Source organism: Carassius gibelio, chromosome B16 (assembly GCF_023724105.1).
Source record: "Carassius gibelio isolate Cgi1373 ecotype wild population from Czech Republic chromosome B16, carGib1.2-hapl.c, whole genome shotgun sequence".
In the NCBI taxonomy this organism is placed as follows: domain Eukaryota; kingdom Metazoa; phylum Chordata; class Actinopteri; order Cypriniformes; family Cyprinidae; genus Carassius; species Carassius gibelio.
In genome coordinates, this window is record NC_068411.1 from 15,472,760 (window position 1) to 15,491,120 (window position 18,361).

Below are 18,361 nucleotides of genomic sequence, written 5' to 3' on the forward strand. Positions count from 1 at the left end.
CATAAACTTTATTTAAACATTTTTTAAAAACTTGAAATTTACATTTTTTAAGAAAAAAAAAAGATTTTAGGAAATACCCCAAATTCCCATAGGGCTACATTCAGTTCTCTCTTCACAGCAGTTCAGTCAGTGTACTGTTTGAGTAAATGAATTAGTAATAAAGTCGTAGTTTTGGCTATTTTTGGACCAAAATGTATTTTCAATGCTTCAAAAAATTCTAACTGACCCTCTGATGTCACATTGACTAGCTTACTTTGATGATGTTTTTCTTACCTTATGGACAGTAGACCATACACACAGTTTCAATGGAGAGATTGAGATAGTGTTCCGAAGATGAAAGATGTCTCACGGGTTTGGAATGACATGAGGGTAAGTTATTAATGACACAATTTAGATTTTTGGGTGAACTAACGCTTTATTGGTAGGGAGAGAGAGAGAGAGAGCGAGAGCGCACTTTTGTTGTGTGATCTTTGATTTTCAATAACTTAACACACGTATCATTTGGATTAAATCTAAACCGTAAAAATGCCACCAATTATAAGGCATTCGCTATGAACATCATTTATTTTCAGCATACACGACTTTCTGCTTGACATTTGGGGACAAATGAATGGACATGGATTAACAACACTGTATTGACAGTGAAGTGGGAAAATAACCATGGTTCAAAAGGGGCCAGTTGAAAAAAGTTGGGTCTGTTTACTACATTATTTTTTTTAGCTGTCTGTAACCATAAAAACAGGCAAATAATTTCCAAAGATTTTCCACATTTTGACAATTTTCCACTTTATTTGTTTTTGAAACATTCTGTGAATTGTTCAAAAAAACTATATAAATGTATTTGTTATTGATTGTTTTTAGACAAAATAAAACCTTCCTCTAATTCTGGACATAACAACAAAAAAATAAATCAATAATTTTGAAAAAGAAAACTGAATATTTAAAATAGAGGGTTGAAATTTAGAAAATGTGAGAAACCATTAGGATTTTTAAAAATATAAATAAAACAGCAAATAAACTCAGATAGGCACTTGGGAAAAAATCCACCTTGCCATTTAAGCCTCTATAATTAATTTATCACATGGTTACAAATACAAAAAAAGACTTGTAAAATGAAAATGTTTAAATGTGGTTTAGTACCATGGCTACTGACTGACTATGGTCCTTATGCACACACACAGATATTGGGGAGATGTTTCCTTCCCTGGACAGTGTGCCATCCTGGCTGGAAATGAACCACCTGAACGGAGCTGGTGCCCATCTTCCTGCAGTTTATACTTACAATACATCTGTCAAAAGATGTAGATGTCCTACACCCACTGAAATCACCTACAGTATACATCTGGACATCATACCTCTCAGAACAAATCCTCAAGATAATCACCTTTTCTCTTAAGATTGCAGTTAGAAAATTATAGACATTTGGTCTCATTTGGTCCATTAACATTATTTTTTCATTATGAATCATTATCTTTAAAAAGTTTATTTTTTATTGCAATTGCACCCATTTCTAACTGTACTGATCATGTTTACAGTTCAATTTTGTCTACCCAATACAACACCTATATATTTTCATATTATAAAACACTAAACAATTTAATAAGAACCCTTTAAATATTAGGAATGTCATATCACCCAAACATTCCTAGCCATTTTTAGAAATACTTGACATCTGGGGAATCCACAATTTCTTCCTTTTGACTGTAAATACTCTTCCGAATTAGCTGCCAGTGTTTCATCGGTCTACTCTGGGTTTTAGGCTTGTTTTGCACTGTTAAATTGGTTTGCAGTGGATCATTTCTAGGCTCACTCTTGCCTGTATCCTCCTTCTCCTTAGCTGGTTCTTCATCCTTGGAGAACACATTAATGAAGCGTTTCATCTTTCGCATCGCTGATCCGTTGCGATCCTCCACTCTGGAATCATGAGATATTGTTAATAAATAAAACTAATCAAACTGAGTGTTTCATGATGCTTTTGTATTGGAATCGAGATTAAAGGCATAATTACCGGAGGAACCAGCGTTCTCCTAGGCCAAATGCCTCACCGCAGATGCCCAATCTTGGCCATAGGCGCAGTGGTAACTTCCGTTCCAGCATCAGAGTAGTGGCCACCACCTACGAAAAGAGAGACAGATTTTCACCCAACATGCTTCCAGAACAATTACTGTGGGACTTAACTAGCTACACTACCAACCTGGGTCCTCCAGAGTTCGTCACGCTCCTGGGTGACCCTCCACAGCGTGTCACTCATCATGGCGATCACAAGGTTGAACAGGAGAATGTAAGCGACAACACTAAACCAGATGTGGATACAGTGCACCACTGGATGGGTGTAGAGCGTAGGGTCCACCGGCAAGTTAACCAGAGCGATGCTCACCTCAAACTGACTGAAGAGGGTGATGGGGAATGAACGATATAACGGTAGAGCTAAAGGTTCTTGAGTCCCGTAAAAGACCCACAAACCTGAAGAAGTAGACAAGGATGTAATTGTTTACAAATTCACATATGATATGAGTATCTTTTGATGCAACTGCATTTGAACTAACCGGCAGAGGATCCAATGAGGACGATAAGTAACAAAAACATGAACTTTGTCATATCGCCAAATAATATCTGCAAAAGAACATTCCCACATGTGCATTATTAAGATATACTGGGTCTAAAAACCAACAACAAAAGTGAGAGGCCGCCTCAGCAAAATGCTCCACCTTCTGAATCACAATGACGTAGGGTCCCAGCATCTGAAAACCTCGGGCGAAGTACGTAACATTGGACCAGCCGAGAACCAAAGCCAAAGCCATCGGCACGAGCTCTTCTGCAATTTCAGTGGTCCGCAGCACACACAAAATCACAACCAGACTCGCATAGATAACCCTGCCCCAGAAATACACGGAAATGAAGTGTGAGTGAATGCATGCATTTCCATTCAATTTCATTCATTAACTTTCATGCCAACGACCATCCAATAAGATTATTTTCTTGTAAGGAAACCTTTTCCTGTAAAAGAAAGGCAACTATATTATTTAGTATGCATAAAAATGTATAAAACACTTTTTATGCTGTCTGTTAAAAATATATATGAAAATGATTTTCGGTTTTTATTCATTTGACAACCTGCAAAACTGAATTAAATGTATTAAAATTAAATAAAAACTGTTTAACAATAAATTTATAATACTACGTTTCTTGAGTAGCAGATCATTTGAATGAAGACTAAAGTAATGATGCAGATAATTCAGCATGGCCATCGCAGGAATGCAATTAAATAGAATATAGAAACAAATATTTTAAGCTGTAATAATATTTCACACCATTATATCTTATATATAACAATATGCACTTACAAAGTGACATGGAAGGGCCCTCCGAGAGCAGACTGTCCAAAATAGTGTTTAGCCCCTATTTTCAAAATACTGGGAATCTGAAAATAATTTAATTTGAGTGTTTTTGGCATATATGTTTGACATGTTATTACATAATGTTTCTAATGTCAAACTACGTTTTGCTGACCTCTATCAGCAGGATCACGATGGCTCCTATGACACTGATAATTTCTCCAATTAAACGCAGGTGATCGCTATAGGTCTGATAGCTCTCCTAAACATACAAAAAGACATTACTGTAAGTTCTTGCACACAAACATGAAAGTGCTTTAATATACAGAGACACTATAACATTTCACACCTTTAAGCTTTTCTGCACTTTAATGGTATGGTCGTCGTCTGCTTTGGTGTAATTCTCAGGAATGTCCTTCAGGGGACGGTTTATACAACACAAAGTGAATATGCTGATATACAGCAGGTACACCATCGTCAACAACCTGCAAACAGATCAATAGAGCAACATCATCAGTGCCGCTCAAATCGTAAACATCATTTCATAGCACATCACTGCTTTCAAAGTGAAATATTTTCTGATAAAGTCAGACAAAAAGCAACAGGCACAACCTATACCTGCAATAACCTCCATGTCATATTGCCTTACATTTGAGATATAATTATATAAACTCTTCTGTTTATATTACTGTGACGAGTCAGCTGCCTCCTCTCTTATTATCATCGGCACCCCGTCCTAAATCGCTGCCCTTCACCAGGCTCCCGACAGGAGTGGGTTTGTGAGAGAGGAGGGGCGCTGGATGAGCCAGGGCTGGCGGCGTGTGATGGGGCATGCCTGATGTGAATGGAGCCTCACCACCGCCACTGTTTAAAAGCCCAACGCGACTCTCCTCGAGAGACAGGTCTCTTCCTCCTGCATGCACACTGGTGTCTTCGTGGGTCCAGGAAGGGTGCATTAAGGAACTCCCGCGCCACTAGAGATGTGAGCCGCCGGACCCGCGATCAGGACAAGGACTGCACCCATTTACACGGCCAACGGGCCAGGATGCCTGGCCGTCCATCCCTGCAAGCCACGAAGAGGGGAGCACGACAGCGCGTGCGACCACCGGACTCCGCCCCTTACCTGGATCCATCCTCCATGCCCGACCCACACGAACACTGCAGCATGACGAGGACACCAGATCCCCTGTTTATTTTGAACACTCCCTCTTTGGCCACGTTTATCCCGTTTTACTTTATTTTATGTTCATAAAAGCCTCTCCGAGGCCTGACGCCACGCCCACTTTGTCTGTCGTAGGCTCCCCCCGTTACAATTACATTTAGATCCTACATTATATCTATTATATATACATATTATTTTGTTTTTACCATAAAATGTAATTCATTGACCTAAAAACAGCAGTTGCCTTGCACTCCAAACTTTATCACTTTTTTCCAATTAACATTTAAAATCTGCATTTTATGGATTTTGAAGTTGAAAATAATTTAAGAAATGTAGATGTTTAAGTAAAGTTCACTTGATTAACATGAATTGAATAGCACATTTCTTTAATTTTACGGCTGCAAATATTTTTTAATCTATTGATTAAAGAAAAATAATAACGACACTTCTAGTATGTGATAGTAAGGCACCTGAAGTAATGTTTGCCATACAGATTCCACTTCAGTCTGACAAGCTCTCGAACTGGAGTCAACTCAAGAATCCTTCTGGCCTGAGACAAGAGAGGATACAGAAAGCACTTTGTTACATGAACTAAATAGCCCAGCAACAGCAATTTGATTGAATCTGTTACTGCTGATGATTTTTATCCTCTCTAAGTTTACAAGTGCAGAAACCTCTGCTTTCTGACTGCTGACAATGATCTCAAGCACTGAGAGGTCATCCTCCCTGGAGTCAATCTCAGTGAGGTCGTAAAGGTTGGAGGACAATGGTCCCAGACTCCACTGAAAAATCCGCCTGCGGTTGACAATCTGCTGGAAAACCTGTGCAGCATCACAAAAACATTAAATGCTGCAAACTGTTACTACGTAGTTCTGTTCTAGATAAAGGAGAGTTTTTGGAAGAGGTGCATGTAATGGTCTCTCTCTTACCATGAGGTTGCCCTCCTTCGCAGCGAGTTTGAGCGGTGTGAGGCCTCTGTAGTTAGGTACCATGTCTAAAGGGATAGCAGGGTCCAGATCTGCATCTTTTGACATCAGCAGATCAAAAACCTGACATGCAGTTGTTTTATTTGGCTGCAGAACCAACAGATGAAGAATGGTATTACCTGTTCACGAGCGAGAGAAAGAGTTACAACCAAAGATGCAGACAGAAATATCACATTGTGAGTAAAAGGTGACTTCCTCTTACCGAGGGAATCCTGGGCCCTGACATTAGCCCCAGCTTTTATCAGCATGGTTATAATTTCTTCATTACCCACACAGCTCGCAAATGCCAGGATGTGCTCACCTACAGTGACACAATTTAATTATTTTTGTCAGTCATTGGAAACTGCATCTCTCCAGATGCTCATCCACATCCATAACTATTCAAATGATCAGATTTAATCAAAATCATTGGTAGAATAAAAACCTCCATCTCACCAAAGTACAGAAGCCCTCCTCTTCTTTTGCGGAAGTACATGCCTGTGACCCTGGGCGATGCCACATCACCTCCTCTTGCTATCATCTCCCTTACTAAGTTAACATTCTGGTTAACAGCAGCAATGTGAAGGGGAGTTAAACCTGTCAATCAAGTCATACATTCATGAGACCGGCAAAGAGCTATTCAGTTGCATGAAATGTTTGAGGAGGTTTCTGGTTTTTAAATAAAGACCTTGGTGGAGTTCAGAGGTCATGGGCTCGTTGATGAGCTCCGGCGCTCCTTCCATCAAAGCTACAGCTGCATCAAAATTATCATTCATGGCAGCAACATGCAGGGCCGTCTCTCCAAGTTCACCTAGAACGCACACCCATGCCAGATAACACATTCAAGTCTGGGTTTGCCATTTAGTGTGCCATTAAATAAAGGCAAAAAGTGGTTTACCTCTCTCAAAGATATTTGTAGATGAACAGTCAAGCAGTTTCTTTATACAGGCTGCATTATTCTCCTTAGTGGCGGAAAACAGGGGGATGTCATTTACTCTGCAGAACATAAAGAGACATAACTACTAACATGGTTATGTTCGCAAGGCAGCAGCAAACTGTTGATATTCTTTTAACATCATTTCCCTTTCTTTTTGTACTTAATCTCTACACAGATTTCTGTAATTAGTCTCAGTTAAAATGTTAAAAAATACATATAATAATTTTTAAGCTATTTAAAACATGCATTGTTAAATTATTACACTGCAAAGTAGGCAAAGAGGCAGCTGTGTACCATTTTAAAACACAGTCATGACAAAATTTGTTCATTTAGACAGAACCAAAGTCTAAAACCTAACTTCACAATCACAAGCATGATATTCTTTTCCTAGCATTTCTTTGTTGGGAAAGACAATCCAATTTCTATTTTATTGTATTGATTAATAATTAATTATTTACTTTTTGTTCTGCATAAGGAAGGTCTCATCCAGCATTTCGTTCCATCCTTTTCTATACTGAAGGCGGAACTTGAGTTGGCTCCACCGATGGTTTATCTCCCCTACAGCAGTTCTGGAGATGGCTGGTGACATGGCTTCTGATGGAGTTTCAGACCAAAAAGACTGACAAGAAGAAATCGACATTGTCAAAATAAGTTAGCCAACGGAAAAAAGGCAATTTTCCGAAACCTATTCTTAAGCATTTCTACACCATCTTTAAATTAACATGCAGATAATTTTTTTTCCCATCCTCATCAGCATGTTCGAGATTTTATTATAAAATCTGCATCTTAATAATTAAAATTATCCTTTAAAAGTAACAGTAACAATTATATATGCACTTGCTACAATGCTGTCCCAAAGATGCCAGCATTCAAAGCAATATACACCTACCTTACAAAATCTTTAATGTGTTATTCCAATGTTTTTTAGTAAGTGATGTACAGCATGTCTGTTTGACTGTAAGTGGACAATACAAAGCTAAGCAGACTGACATCAGTATTTATACTAACAGCTGAGTCTGGAAAGGAGGGTGGATGACGTCACACAGGTGGATAGCAGAAAAGGATCTATTTAAACAGTTTTAGGTGCCCAGTGACCCAATATAGTTTGAGACTGACTGGGACAGTTATGTTAAATATTTGTGTTTATAGCCTAATATAGCCGAAATGTGTTAACTTAATCACTGTAGACAATAATCCAATTAGTTAAGATATGTTTAGAATGTGATTAAGGAAGCACTTTCATGTGCTGGAGTTCCCCCTCTGTGTGTAAATAATACGTTTGGTGTAGGCTACAAGTTAAACAAGTGATTGAAGTGATGCTAGCTCTAGCTACACGAGAGCTGATAAACATGTTGTTCTCCAGTAAACAAAAGTCTGCGATCTATAACCAACAATTAGTCTACTAACTTTGAATCTTCTTATTAAAGATTTGTTTCTTTGTGTAACAAATAATTGTTGTTTTATTTTTACTTAAGTAATTATTTATTTCAACATGATTTGTACACTATGTACCTCTAAGGAGTTGCGAGATATGCCTGCTGTCCACATTTTTCGGTCCTCACCCGTCATCTTTCACTGCGTAACGTTACCTGAAAAAAAAAACTAAAACAAAACAAAACAAAAAAACATATCAGTCAACACTTTTAAAAACACCGTGTCAGATAAATTTACATCAAACCTGTCTCAAAACAGCTGACGGATACCAGGATGTTCCAGATGAGTCGAAACGACCTTCACTCACCTGAACATTTACCTTTATTGAAGCACGATAGGTTGAGGTCCAGGGCCCAACGTCCGATCAACGAGCGTTTGTTCTTCTCCACTGAACGCTAACACTGGATCATTTAAAATACACTCCTAAATACACTCAAAAACCAAAGATTCTTCCTCATTAATAGCCAACAACAGACTACAAGTCTGTGAAGGACTGATCAGACAAGATACCACCACACCAAGGCATAAACCGGTTTTCAAAGATATTTCTTAATTGTTTTCACGTCTTTCAACCCAACAGGACTGACCACTTGTTTAGCCACATTGCTAGTCTTTTTTTGAACGTTGTTCCAAAAAGACCAAAGAAAAAAAAAATATGTCAGTCTGTCTGAATTCGAGCGAAACATACAAGGTCGTTTAATGCAAATTACCACACAACGTTATCAACCGTCGGTTTCACTCACAAGAAATGTTTATTTTGTTTTCGCTATATTATTTTAATCTACCAGTGACATTTGTGAAAAAAATTCAGCTTGAAGAATCTAAATCATTCTTAAATAACTTAAGAAAAAAAGGCAGCTATTAGGAAAAAACATGCAGCTATTCCCTATATTTTGACTTTGCCGTAACTGCTTTATTGTAATTAACAAACAAACAAATAGTCTAACTGAATGCATAAAATGTTACTTCATTGTTTGCAGCTTTTAATTAGGTGTTATTGAGGAATGTTATGCCATTTTACTTGTTACAGTTGTAACCATAAGTAAAACACATTTTGACTGAGATTTTAAAAGATTTTTTAGAAAATGTTGCTGGCATTTCTGGGAAAAATTAGGGCTTAAAAGGATATATTTCCATCATCAACACTGAATGTATACATTCACAAAAGTTTGACATTTGGCTAAATGTTACTAAGTAATGTAAAGAACAAGTTTCGGGGGAGTTTGGATGGTGTGAGAGACAAATGTTGGTCTTTTTATGGTCAGGTACATGATGAGTCATAATGGTTGGTCAAAAGTGTTTTATATGGCATTTAAAGGGCTCAGAAACAGGAGTATGGGATACTATCTATAGAATGTAAGTTAGACCACATATTGTGAAGTAATGAATGTGATTTTGTTTTTTGTTTTTTTTTCTTCCAGTTGACTCAGTTATGCATTGTTTTGCATTAAAAAGCACATATTTGCTGTGTGTTATTTCATCCTGCCTACTACAAACAACCTATTTTGTTTCAAAAATGTAATGGACAGTTTTAGTTATGTTCATCAAGGTCAGAGTGTAGCAGGAATGCAGAGTTTTGGTGATTTTTGCAGGAGGAATAATTCAAGTTATTGCAGGATGTTTTTCACTATGCTACAGTCAGTGTGTGATGCTGTCACAGCAAATATTTACAATAATCAGCAGTAATTCACAGTGTAGCACTTGTTTAGCGACTGAAAACAAGTGGGTGTGCTTGTTTTTTTTTTTTTTTTGCAACATATAAGGGTAGTTGAGGCATAATATGTCACCATTTCTTAGATTTACATTTTTTACCACACAATACCACACAGCATGTAATAAGTACAATTGTCAGACAAAGAAACACCAAAAACAGAACAACAGACAGCAGAATTAAGTTACTAGAGATTAAGGATGTCTACGAAGTGTTTATGCTATGAATATAATGTTAAACATTCAGTATTAATTCCTGTATATACTTAAAAAAATTGATTTATCATTTAGACAACAAAGTTTTAACATGAAATCAATAAATTTAATGTGATTCATATGCGTCAGTCATACATGAACAGATAAGTTTTATGTAATAGTTCACAGCAAAGTCCCCACACTGCTCAGTGTTCATGTGTTTCCACACTACAGAGAGTTAGTAGCATTGAAGCAGTGCTGGAGTTAAGAAGATAATTGTGTGATGATTGATCATTAATGATGAACAGATGCAGTTAACAAGCAGAATCACAGAAAGAAAGAGAAACACAAGAACTACAACTGACTTCAGCCAAATCAACTGAAATAAAAGATTTTACATCTCTCAGGATCTGATTAAACAACTCCTAAAACAGCTTTACCAGCTTCTCATTATTAGCCAGACTGGCTCTATTTCTGTCAGACGTCTGGAGAAGCACTTACTGAGAATTAACAGTGGATTAGATGTTACATTGTTTAATTTGAAATCACCATAAAAAAGACCAATGTATCCTTTTGTTGGGCTCTTGACCCTTAATATGTTGGTGGTAATGTTATGCTGGTTGTTTTAATTGTGTGTTCATAAAAACATGTTTAGCTTAACCAACAAAAACAAATTAAGTAAATACATCAATAAATAAAAGTCGTCTGCAAATGATGGTCCATGGTCCGTATAACGCTTCAAAATAAATTTTTCAGACCACATGGAGTTAATGAAAAAATGAAACCAAACATTTTTTTTTTCAACTACTTCATAAATGAACAATTTTCTTTCCTTTTTTCAAGTTTTCTTTTGCTAAACTGTGACTTCAGAAATGATAATTTGAATAAATTCTAAACAAATTTCTGTGTTTTTTTATTTTTTATTCTCATCTCACAATTTGCACTGAGGGTTGTACCATTAGCACGGGGGTGGGCTGCAAACTGTTTCACAAAAGTTTACATGGCTTAATGTATCTAACTAAAACAGTGACACTGGAGGACACACCTTATTATTAATAATCATTTATAGGCGACTATTAACAAACAAGCAGAATAGGCCAGAATATGGAAGCAAATTGCGCTAAATTGCACATTAAGCGTCTGTCACAGTGTCTGGTCTGTGTTTCCCTGGATGTCCACTAGTGGTCTCACTTCCCCATGGTTACCCCACTGCAGGCACTACATTTCCCACAAGCCTTTGTCCCATTCATCTCTGTTAATTGCACAACAGTTAATTGCACTCAGTTGTCTCCACTTTCAGCGTTTTCACCTGTCCTTATAAACCAGTCTGTCCTTGTCCTTGTTTTCCGTCACCCGGCTTTCTCGTGTTCCCTTGTGGATTTTTCATGTTTCTTGATTTTGGACTGCTTTCCTTGTTATTGAGCTCTAGCCTGTTTTTGGATTTTGATTTTGGATTACCCCATTAAAACACTGCTATTGGATCTCTCATTTCCTGTGTGCATTCGTTAACAGCGTCAGAATAGGAATGAAACGTGCCAAGTTTCATGAGAAGCAATTTCCTCCCATAGAAAACTACGCCATACACACACACACACACATAACCACCGGAGACGTAGGCCAAATATTTATGCTAAACATCAGGCTCAGAAATCCGTCTACATATATAGCCGTGTAATGATTGAACTGTAAAAGCTGCATTTGATTCTAAATGTTTATAAAATATTACTGTATAATGTTTTTCAAATGTAGCTTTTACAGTTCCAACATAACCCTGAGATATATGTAGACGGATATTCGTGGCTGGTGCTTATGAATAAAGCTTTAGCCTATGTTAATGATTTTTATTGAGTTTAGTCATTTAAAAACTGATTTAATCTATAAGACACATTAAACTCTATGAAAACCTTACACCTTGCTTAATACTGCAATAATCAATTTAAGTGCACCAAGTAGTTTTTAAAGGTCCCATTCTTCGTGATCCCATGTTTCAAACTTTAGTTAGTGTGTAATGTTGTTGTTAGAGTATAAATAATATCTGTAAAATTATAAAGCTCAAAGTTCAATGCCAAGCGAAATATTTTATGTAACAGAATTCGCCTATATGGAGCGACCTGTTTGGACTATATCCCTCTACATCCCTCTACTTCCTGCAGTAATGGCATCACTAAAACCATTTTTTGACTAACCTCCGCCCACAGGGGGCGTGGTCTTGTTGCGTTCTCACGGAGAAGAGTTGCGTTTGAAGAGTGTGTTTTTCGCCATGTCTTCAAAATCTTTGTCATCACCTTTTGGCCTTCCCAGGCATGCTGAGAGATCAATGGATACAATTTATGTTTAACTCGATTTCCAAAAATTATAATCCACATGTAAAACTATGTGCAGCACATTTTGCTGAGGACAGCTTCCTCAATCTCAATCAGTTTAATGAAATGAAATTGGTAGAATTGCGCATGCGTTAAATTTAAACATCATTTCAGCATACCTAAGATTACAAGTGGTAAGTGTTGGTGTACAATTATAAACTTTTTTTTTTTAAACCAGGGGCTATCAAAACAGCATAACCCTTTATAAACTGTATTTTTTTTTAATTATTATTAAACCAGGGGCTATCAAAACAGCATACCCCTTTATAAAATGTATTTTCAATATTTTTCTACTTACAAAGTAGGCTAAATTGACAGACTCCACTATAAAACTCAACTTCCGGTATGCTATTCTGACAAAGTATGCTACATCGACAGAACACCGGAATTGCACAAAGATTATTCTAGAAAATGGAGCAGTTCCCTCTTTGTCTGGAGAATGCGTTGTTTATGGACCACAGCCGTTAAGTGTATTTTAGTATTTAAGTTGGTGCGTTTAACAGTTTCTGTAACTTATTACACAAAGGGCAATACTGTTTAGCTTTGTTAACTAGATGTTAGGGCTGTGCAAAAAATTGAATGCGATTTTCATGCGCATCTCATCTGTAAAAATGCTCCTGTGATTAGAAGTACATCTCCAGCACATGCGTTCAGATCAGGATTGCCAGGTTTTCAAAACAAATCCTGCCCACCTGCTTCTCAAAACTTGTCCAAAACTAGCACAATCGCGTTTCCAGGAGGGCAGCGTGCTCTAAGCTGCTGTTGAATTACAACAGAGTAACCGCTGGCTGGCACAATCAGATATTGTTACGTATTTCTGAGGAGGGACTTTACAGAACAAGGAAGACATCAGCCCGTTTTTATGACAGTGAAAACAGCGGTATACAGATAAATTGTGTGAAAAATAATGTTTTTTTTTTACATGCAAAACACAAACAAACGTTATATTGCACACTGTAAACACAATCAAAGCTTCAAAAAAGCACAAAAAATGGGACCTTTAAGAGGTTTTAAAGAGGTTGTGAATAGACGTCCACTAACGTCTTTTACACGTCTAGTCAAACAAGACTAGCAGAAAAAAAACAGGAATTATATTTATGAAATACACAATTTGTATACAAAGTGTCATGATTCTGCCTTCATGTCCTGACTTTTCTCTAGTCTTGAGGCAGGATCATGACAGACCCGTGTTTTGTGTACAAGCACATGGCCTTGTCTTTGGGCCATGTGCTTGTGTTGTCTCGTCCCCTTGCCCCGCCCCCTTGTTATCCTAGTCTTGTCGTGATTGCCTTATCTGTGCCACCTGTTGTTTCTTAATTAGTTCCCCTATTTAGATCCCCTAGAGTGCTCTGTCTTTTGTCGGTTCATTGTTCCACACCGTGATTGTTCCACATATGTGTTTCTACTTGTCAGCCTTGTGAGAGAAGTTTATCCTTGTAACCCCCTTTTAGAAGTCTTTGTGTAACCGTGAGTGTTTATTTGTAGTTAGTGTTCTCGTGTTTTGAGTCTTTGTTTATCTTGTTAACTCAGTCCTGTTCAGTTATTTTGTATAAAGAAAAAACAGAAAGGTGCATCTCAGTAAATTAGAATTTAGTGGAAAGTCAATTTATTTCAGTAATTCAACTCAAATTGTGAAACTTGTGTATTAAATACAATTATATAACTAATTATATATATATATATATATATATATATATATATATATATATATATATATAACGTGGTTTAAGTCTTTGGTTCTTTTAATTGTCATGATTTTGGCTCACATTTAACAAAAACCAACAAATTCACTATCTCAACAAATTAGAGCATCCTTGTAATAAATTAAACCTTCATAATCATCGGGAAGAAGGAGGCGGGAACCGGCGCACAATCAAAATGAAACTTTAATAATTCCAAATAAACACAAAACATCGCACCAGCCCCTCACGGACGATTGGTGCGCATAAATAAAAACCAAAACATAAAATATAGCCCAGGCCTGTTCCTCTCTCGTCCTTCACGGTCATCGCTCCAGTTTTATATCCTTCCATCTCCTACGTGGGACTCGAGACAGGTGGTGGGTCGCAGGTGTAGCTCATCTCCAATCACTACACCTGGCCTCACTCCTCGTTCCCATGTCTCTCGGCCCCGCCCAACTCGTCACATACCCCCATCACCCCTCGCAGGCCGGGGGGTACTCTCGAGACTGCGCGCTACCCCCCCCCCTTCCCTCCGGGGAGACCGCTCACGGGGACCTGCGGGAACCTGGGGCTAGGACTGACGAGGCGAGAGAAAAGGAGATGGAAGGAGGAGCGACAGGGACGAGAGAGGGGAGAGAGAGAAAAAAAAAATCCGGTTCCCAGATGCACTGCTGCTCGGCCCTCCACCAGCTGGGTGATCTCCTCCGCGGTGCCTGGCAGTGGCACTGGACGGCCCTCGGCGGACGGCACGACACTCCTCCGCCGCCCGGTGGATGGCGACGGCTCATCCGGTTTTGGGCAGCCGGCAGGAGTCCCCCGTTCCCTGCTCCTCCCCATTCAGGCGGACGGCAGCAGGCTCCGGCTCTCTGGCGAATGGCGCCGACTCCTCCGCTCCCTCACGGACGGCAACCGCCCCTCCACATCACCGTCCCCGGCAACTCGCTGCAGCCCACCGCCTCGAGCGTCCATGGCGGCACACTCCTTGCCAGCTCGATGGCACCGCGGATTAACCACAGCGGCGAGAGATCTTCAGCAGCAAGTCCCTCCTTCTCCCGGGTTTCGGCACCACTGTAATAAATTAAACCTTCATAATCATCGGGAAGAAGGAGGCGGGAACCGGCGCACAATCAAAATGAAATTTTATAAATTCCAAATAAACACAAAACATCGCACCAGCCCCTCACGGACGACTGGTGCACATACATAAAAACCAAAACATAAAATATAGCCCAGGCCTGGTCCTCTCTCGTCCTTCACGGTCGTCGCTCCAGTTTTATATCCTTCCATCTCCTACGTGGGACTCGAGACCGGTGGCTCATCTCCAATCACTACACCTGGCCTCACTCCTCGTTCCCACGTCTCTCGGCCCCGCCCCACTCGTTACAATCCTTAATAAGACAAATAAAAATAAAAACATTTTAGGTAAATTTTTTAATTTTAAAGGAAAACTAGGTTATGTTTGTATTCCATGGTGCTGTCCATGGTCCTGATGCTACCTGCACCTAAACTTTCCATAATTTTTCAGTGTTTGCCCCCAAATCAAGTTAACCCCTAATCACTTTGTTATTAAGCACACACCAAAGGACACACTACACCATGAGGACTGGCATATTTATTGCATTTAGCTGTCTGTGAAAAGCAGCTTTATATAAAGCTCTAAAAAATGTCTTTAGCCAAACTTTTCCAGTGGTGGCACATCATCTCCGTGCAATGCAGCACACACATACCGTACACATACACTCACTGGCCACTTTATTAGGTACACCTTGCTAGTACCGGGCTGGGCCCCCTTTTCCTTTAGAACTGCCTTAATTCTTTCACTGCAAAAAAAAAGAAAAAAAAAGTTGTGTCAACTTAAAAAAATAAGGCAACTTATTGCAAGCGCTTTTTTGAGTAAACTTAAAAAACAGGACTAAAGTCCACCCAAACTTAAAATAATAACTTAATATCACAAGTTGTCACAATATAAATAGTCATGTTAACCTAAAAAATATCAGAACAAAATATTTTTTTTTACTGAACACAAGGCCTTTTATCTATAAGCGTACACAATTTTAAAGTGAAAAAAAAGTTAAGTGACATTCAGCCAAGAATGGTGATTTATACTCAGAATTCATGCTCTACATTTAACCCATCCAAAGTGCACACACCACGAACACACACACAGAGCAGTGTTCATCATTTATGCTGCGGTGCCCAGGGAGCAGTCGGGTGTTCAGTGTATTGCTCAAGGGCAACTAAGTCGTTTTATCGCCGGCCTGAGATTCGAACCCACAACCCTAGGTTTAGGAGTCAAACTCTTTAACTACTAGGCCACAACTTTAAATTTTTCAAGTCGTCTAAATAAATAAAAGACCATAACACGGGTCAAATAACTATTTTTATTATTGAAAGTTTGAGTCCATAGCACAAGGACATACCAAGTCTTGTATATTATTAACTTCTTTACTCAATGCATTTTACACTTAACTCAACACATGGTACAGTACATAATGCGTGTGAAATAAATCAAGTGTTAATTATACCTTCATACATTAGCAGTCTTGTGGCATGAAGTCACATGTATTTAACATTTTTGTTTGTTTTTAAAGGAACTATTACGTGAAAATTACTATATTGCGTATTTTAACATCAACCTAATCCACTGGGCAAAGTTACGTCCAGTGGACGTCTTTTTATGTCTCTGCAGACGTTGAAAAGACGTCCACTGAGGAGAACGAATGTCTTTATGACATCTTTTTTAAAAATGTTTTTTATGTCTTGTGTACATCCGATATAGATGTTCACAGATCCTCCTTACAAGGTTCTGTGACTTTATTTCTGTCAGACATCTAGAGAAGCTCTTACAAATTACAAGGACTCCGTGACAAATACTGAAACAGACAGGGTAAAAACACAGGGAAATGACAATTCTAATGGGGAATTGGCTGAGTGCAATGATTAATAACCAGTGACAGCTGAGTGCAATGATAGACAGAGATCGTGGGGAAAGAGGACATCTAGTGGTTACCCAGGGAACACAAACCGGACACTGTGACAGAGCCTCCTTTGGAAAGTTATCAAACTGGAAGGTGTCTCTATGAAGAAACCCATAGAATAAACAGATGCTGTAAATGTATAATTTAGGGCAAATACTTGTACTTTCAAGACTTCTAATATGATGAAGAGGGTCAAATAATTATTTAGCAGCTTGTTTTGTAACAGTGTGAGCTTCTTTTCAAAAGTTATTGAACTGAAGGTGTGTCAATGGAGAAATTGAATACATTGATGGTACTGTACATTTTGAACATCTACACTAAATACTTGTACATTAAACTTGATGTTTGTCATTATAGGGTCAACAAATATTTTGCAACTTGGTACAGACTTAAAGGGACACTAAGTAGGAATTACTCCCATCTAGTGGTGAAATTGTATTTTGCATTCAAACTAATTTTGCTCTCCAGCGCCTGGCTTTTTCAAATGCGCGTTGCATCTACGGTAGGCGATATGTACCAAAAAGCTTTGACGGGATGTCTTCTAATAGCACTTCGTCGAGTTTTCCTTCAGGTGAACAGGTGTGTTATTTCAAACAAACTGCAACATGACAACTAACAAACGAATGTTACAGTATGAATTACTGACTGTGGAAAACATGAAATATTGTAATTAGTAGTTATGTCTAATTTATTCGTTATATTTTCTGAATTATATGCATTGTTAGATATAAAAAAAAATATTATAATATAGATTGTAACACTGACTTACCTGTCGAGAAGAAAACTGGCCACTTCAGTGTCTCTTTTGAAATCTTTATCAAGCATTAGCTCTTTCCACCTAGAAAAAGCTTCCCTGACATTAACTCTTGTTTTCTGTAATCTACGGTCACGTTTCCTTTTACGTTCTATTTTTTTACTGTTTTGGCGACTATGTTTTCTTCTCCTGTGGCGCGGCATATGTATGGTCCATAATAAGAATGCAATCCAGACTTTTAAACTTGCCGGTGCAGTTTCAAGCGCCTCTCACTGCTCCGCACCTGCGTTTCTGACTCTGACCGAAAACGCGCTGTGGAAACGCGTTGGCTTAGTACTTTTTGTCCCTCTCTGCTATTATAGTTTTGCAAGATGGCAGAACTACATGGAAGCCTCCGTCGACCTACCCGTCCCATGTATATAAAGATAATAAATTCTTCATTTACAAGGATTAGTTTAAACATTGGCATAGGTATTTGTACACCATTGAGGGCATATTTATGAATAAAAATATTGATTTTAGATAATAAAATACCTAAAAAGTTACTTATTGTCCCTTTAATATACATGTGAGGCACAAATTCTTTATTAACCATCTTGAAGAAAGTTTTGCCACTAGTTTTAGAAATGTTCACCCCAAATCAACATCCTGTTTGCTGTCATGATTTCGGAGTCAATAATCTGATGGATTCAGTACCATGCAAAGTGACATCAATCAATGCACATGAATTGTGAGAGTTTAATGTTAAACAAAGATGTCATAAAATAGGAAAATATAAAAGATACTTTAGCCATTCTTTTCATTCAACACCTGGGGAACACTTTGACACTTTTAAGTCTTTATCAT

General features: G+C 38.3%; 1 protein-coding gene across 1 annotated transcript; it reads right to left on the reverse strand.

Moving 5' to 3' along the window:
* Window positions 1-665: 665 nt before the first annotated feature.
* LOC127974489 (transient receptor potential cation channel subfamily V member 5-like) lies at window positions 666-8,469 on the reverse strand. The gene is made up of 18 exons (XM_052577823.1): window positions 8,141-8,469; window positions 7,912-8,001; window positions 6,858-7,018; window positions 6,361-6,458; window positions 6,151-6,273; window positions 5,919-6,059; window positions 5,686-5,784; window positions 5,427-5,602; window positions 5,172-5,318; window positions 4,968-5,047; window positions 3,685-3,820; window positions 3,511-3,597; window positions 3,345-3,421; window positions 2,709-2,874; window positions 2,547-2,613; window positions 2,195-2,463; window positions 2,009-2,115; window positions 666-1,914 (listed from the first exon to the last, which is right to left on the reverse strand). Exons 2-18 carry the CDS (start codon window positions 7,966-7,968, stop codon window positions 1,656-1,658), a joined length of 2,250 nt encoding a protein of 749 aa, XP_052433783.1. The 5' UTR covers window positions 7,969-8,001; window positions 8,141-8,469; the 3' UTR covers window positions 666-1,655.
* Window positions 8,470-18,361: the final 9,892 nt, after the last annotated feature.

Coding starts and splice junctions, on each gene's coding strand:
- LOC127974489 (XM_052577823.1), bottom strand. CDS start 7,968: ATGACGGGTGAGGACCGAAAAATGTGGACAGCAGGCATATCTCGCAAC. Junction 2,614..2,708: donor ACGTCATTGTGATTCAGAAG/GTGGAGCATTTT, acceptor GTTCTTTTGCAG/ATATTATTTGGCGATATGAC. Junction 1,915..2,008: donor GGAGAACGCTGGTTCCTCCG/GTAATTATGCCT, acceptor TCATGATTCCAG/AGTGGAGGATCGCAACGGAT.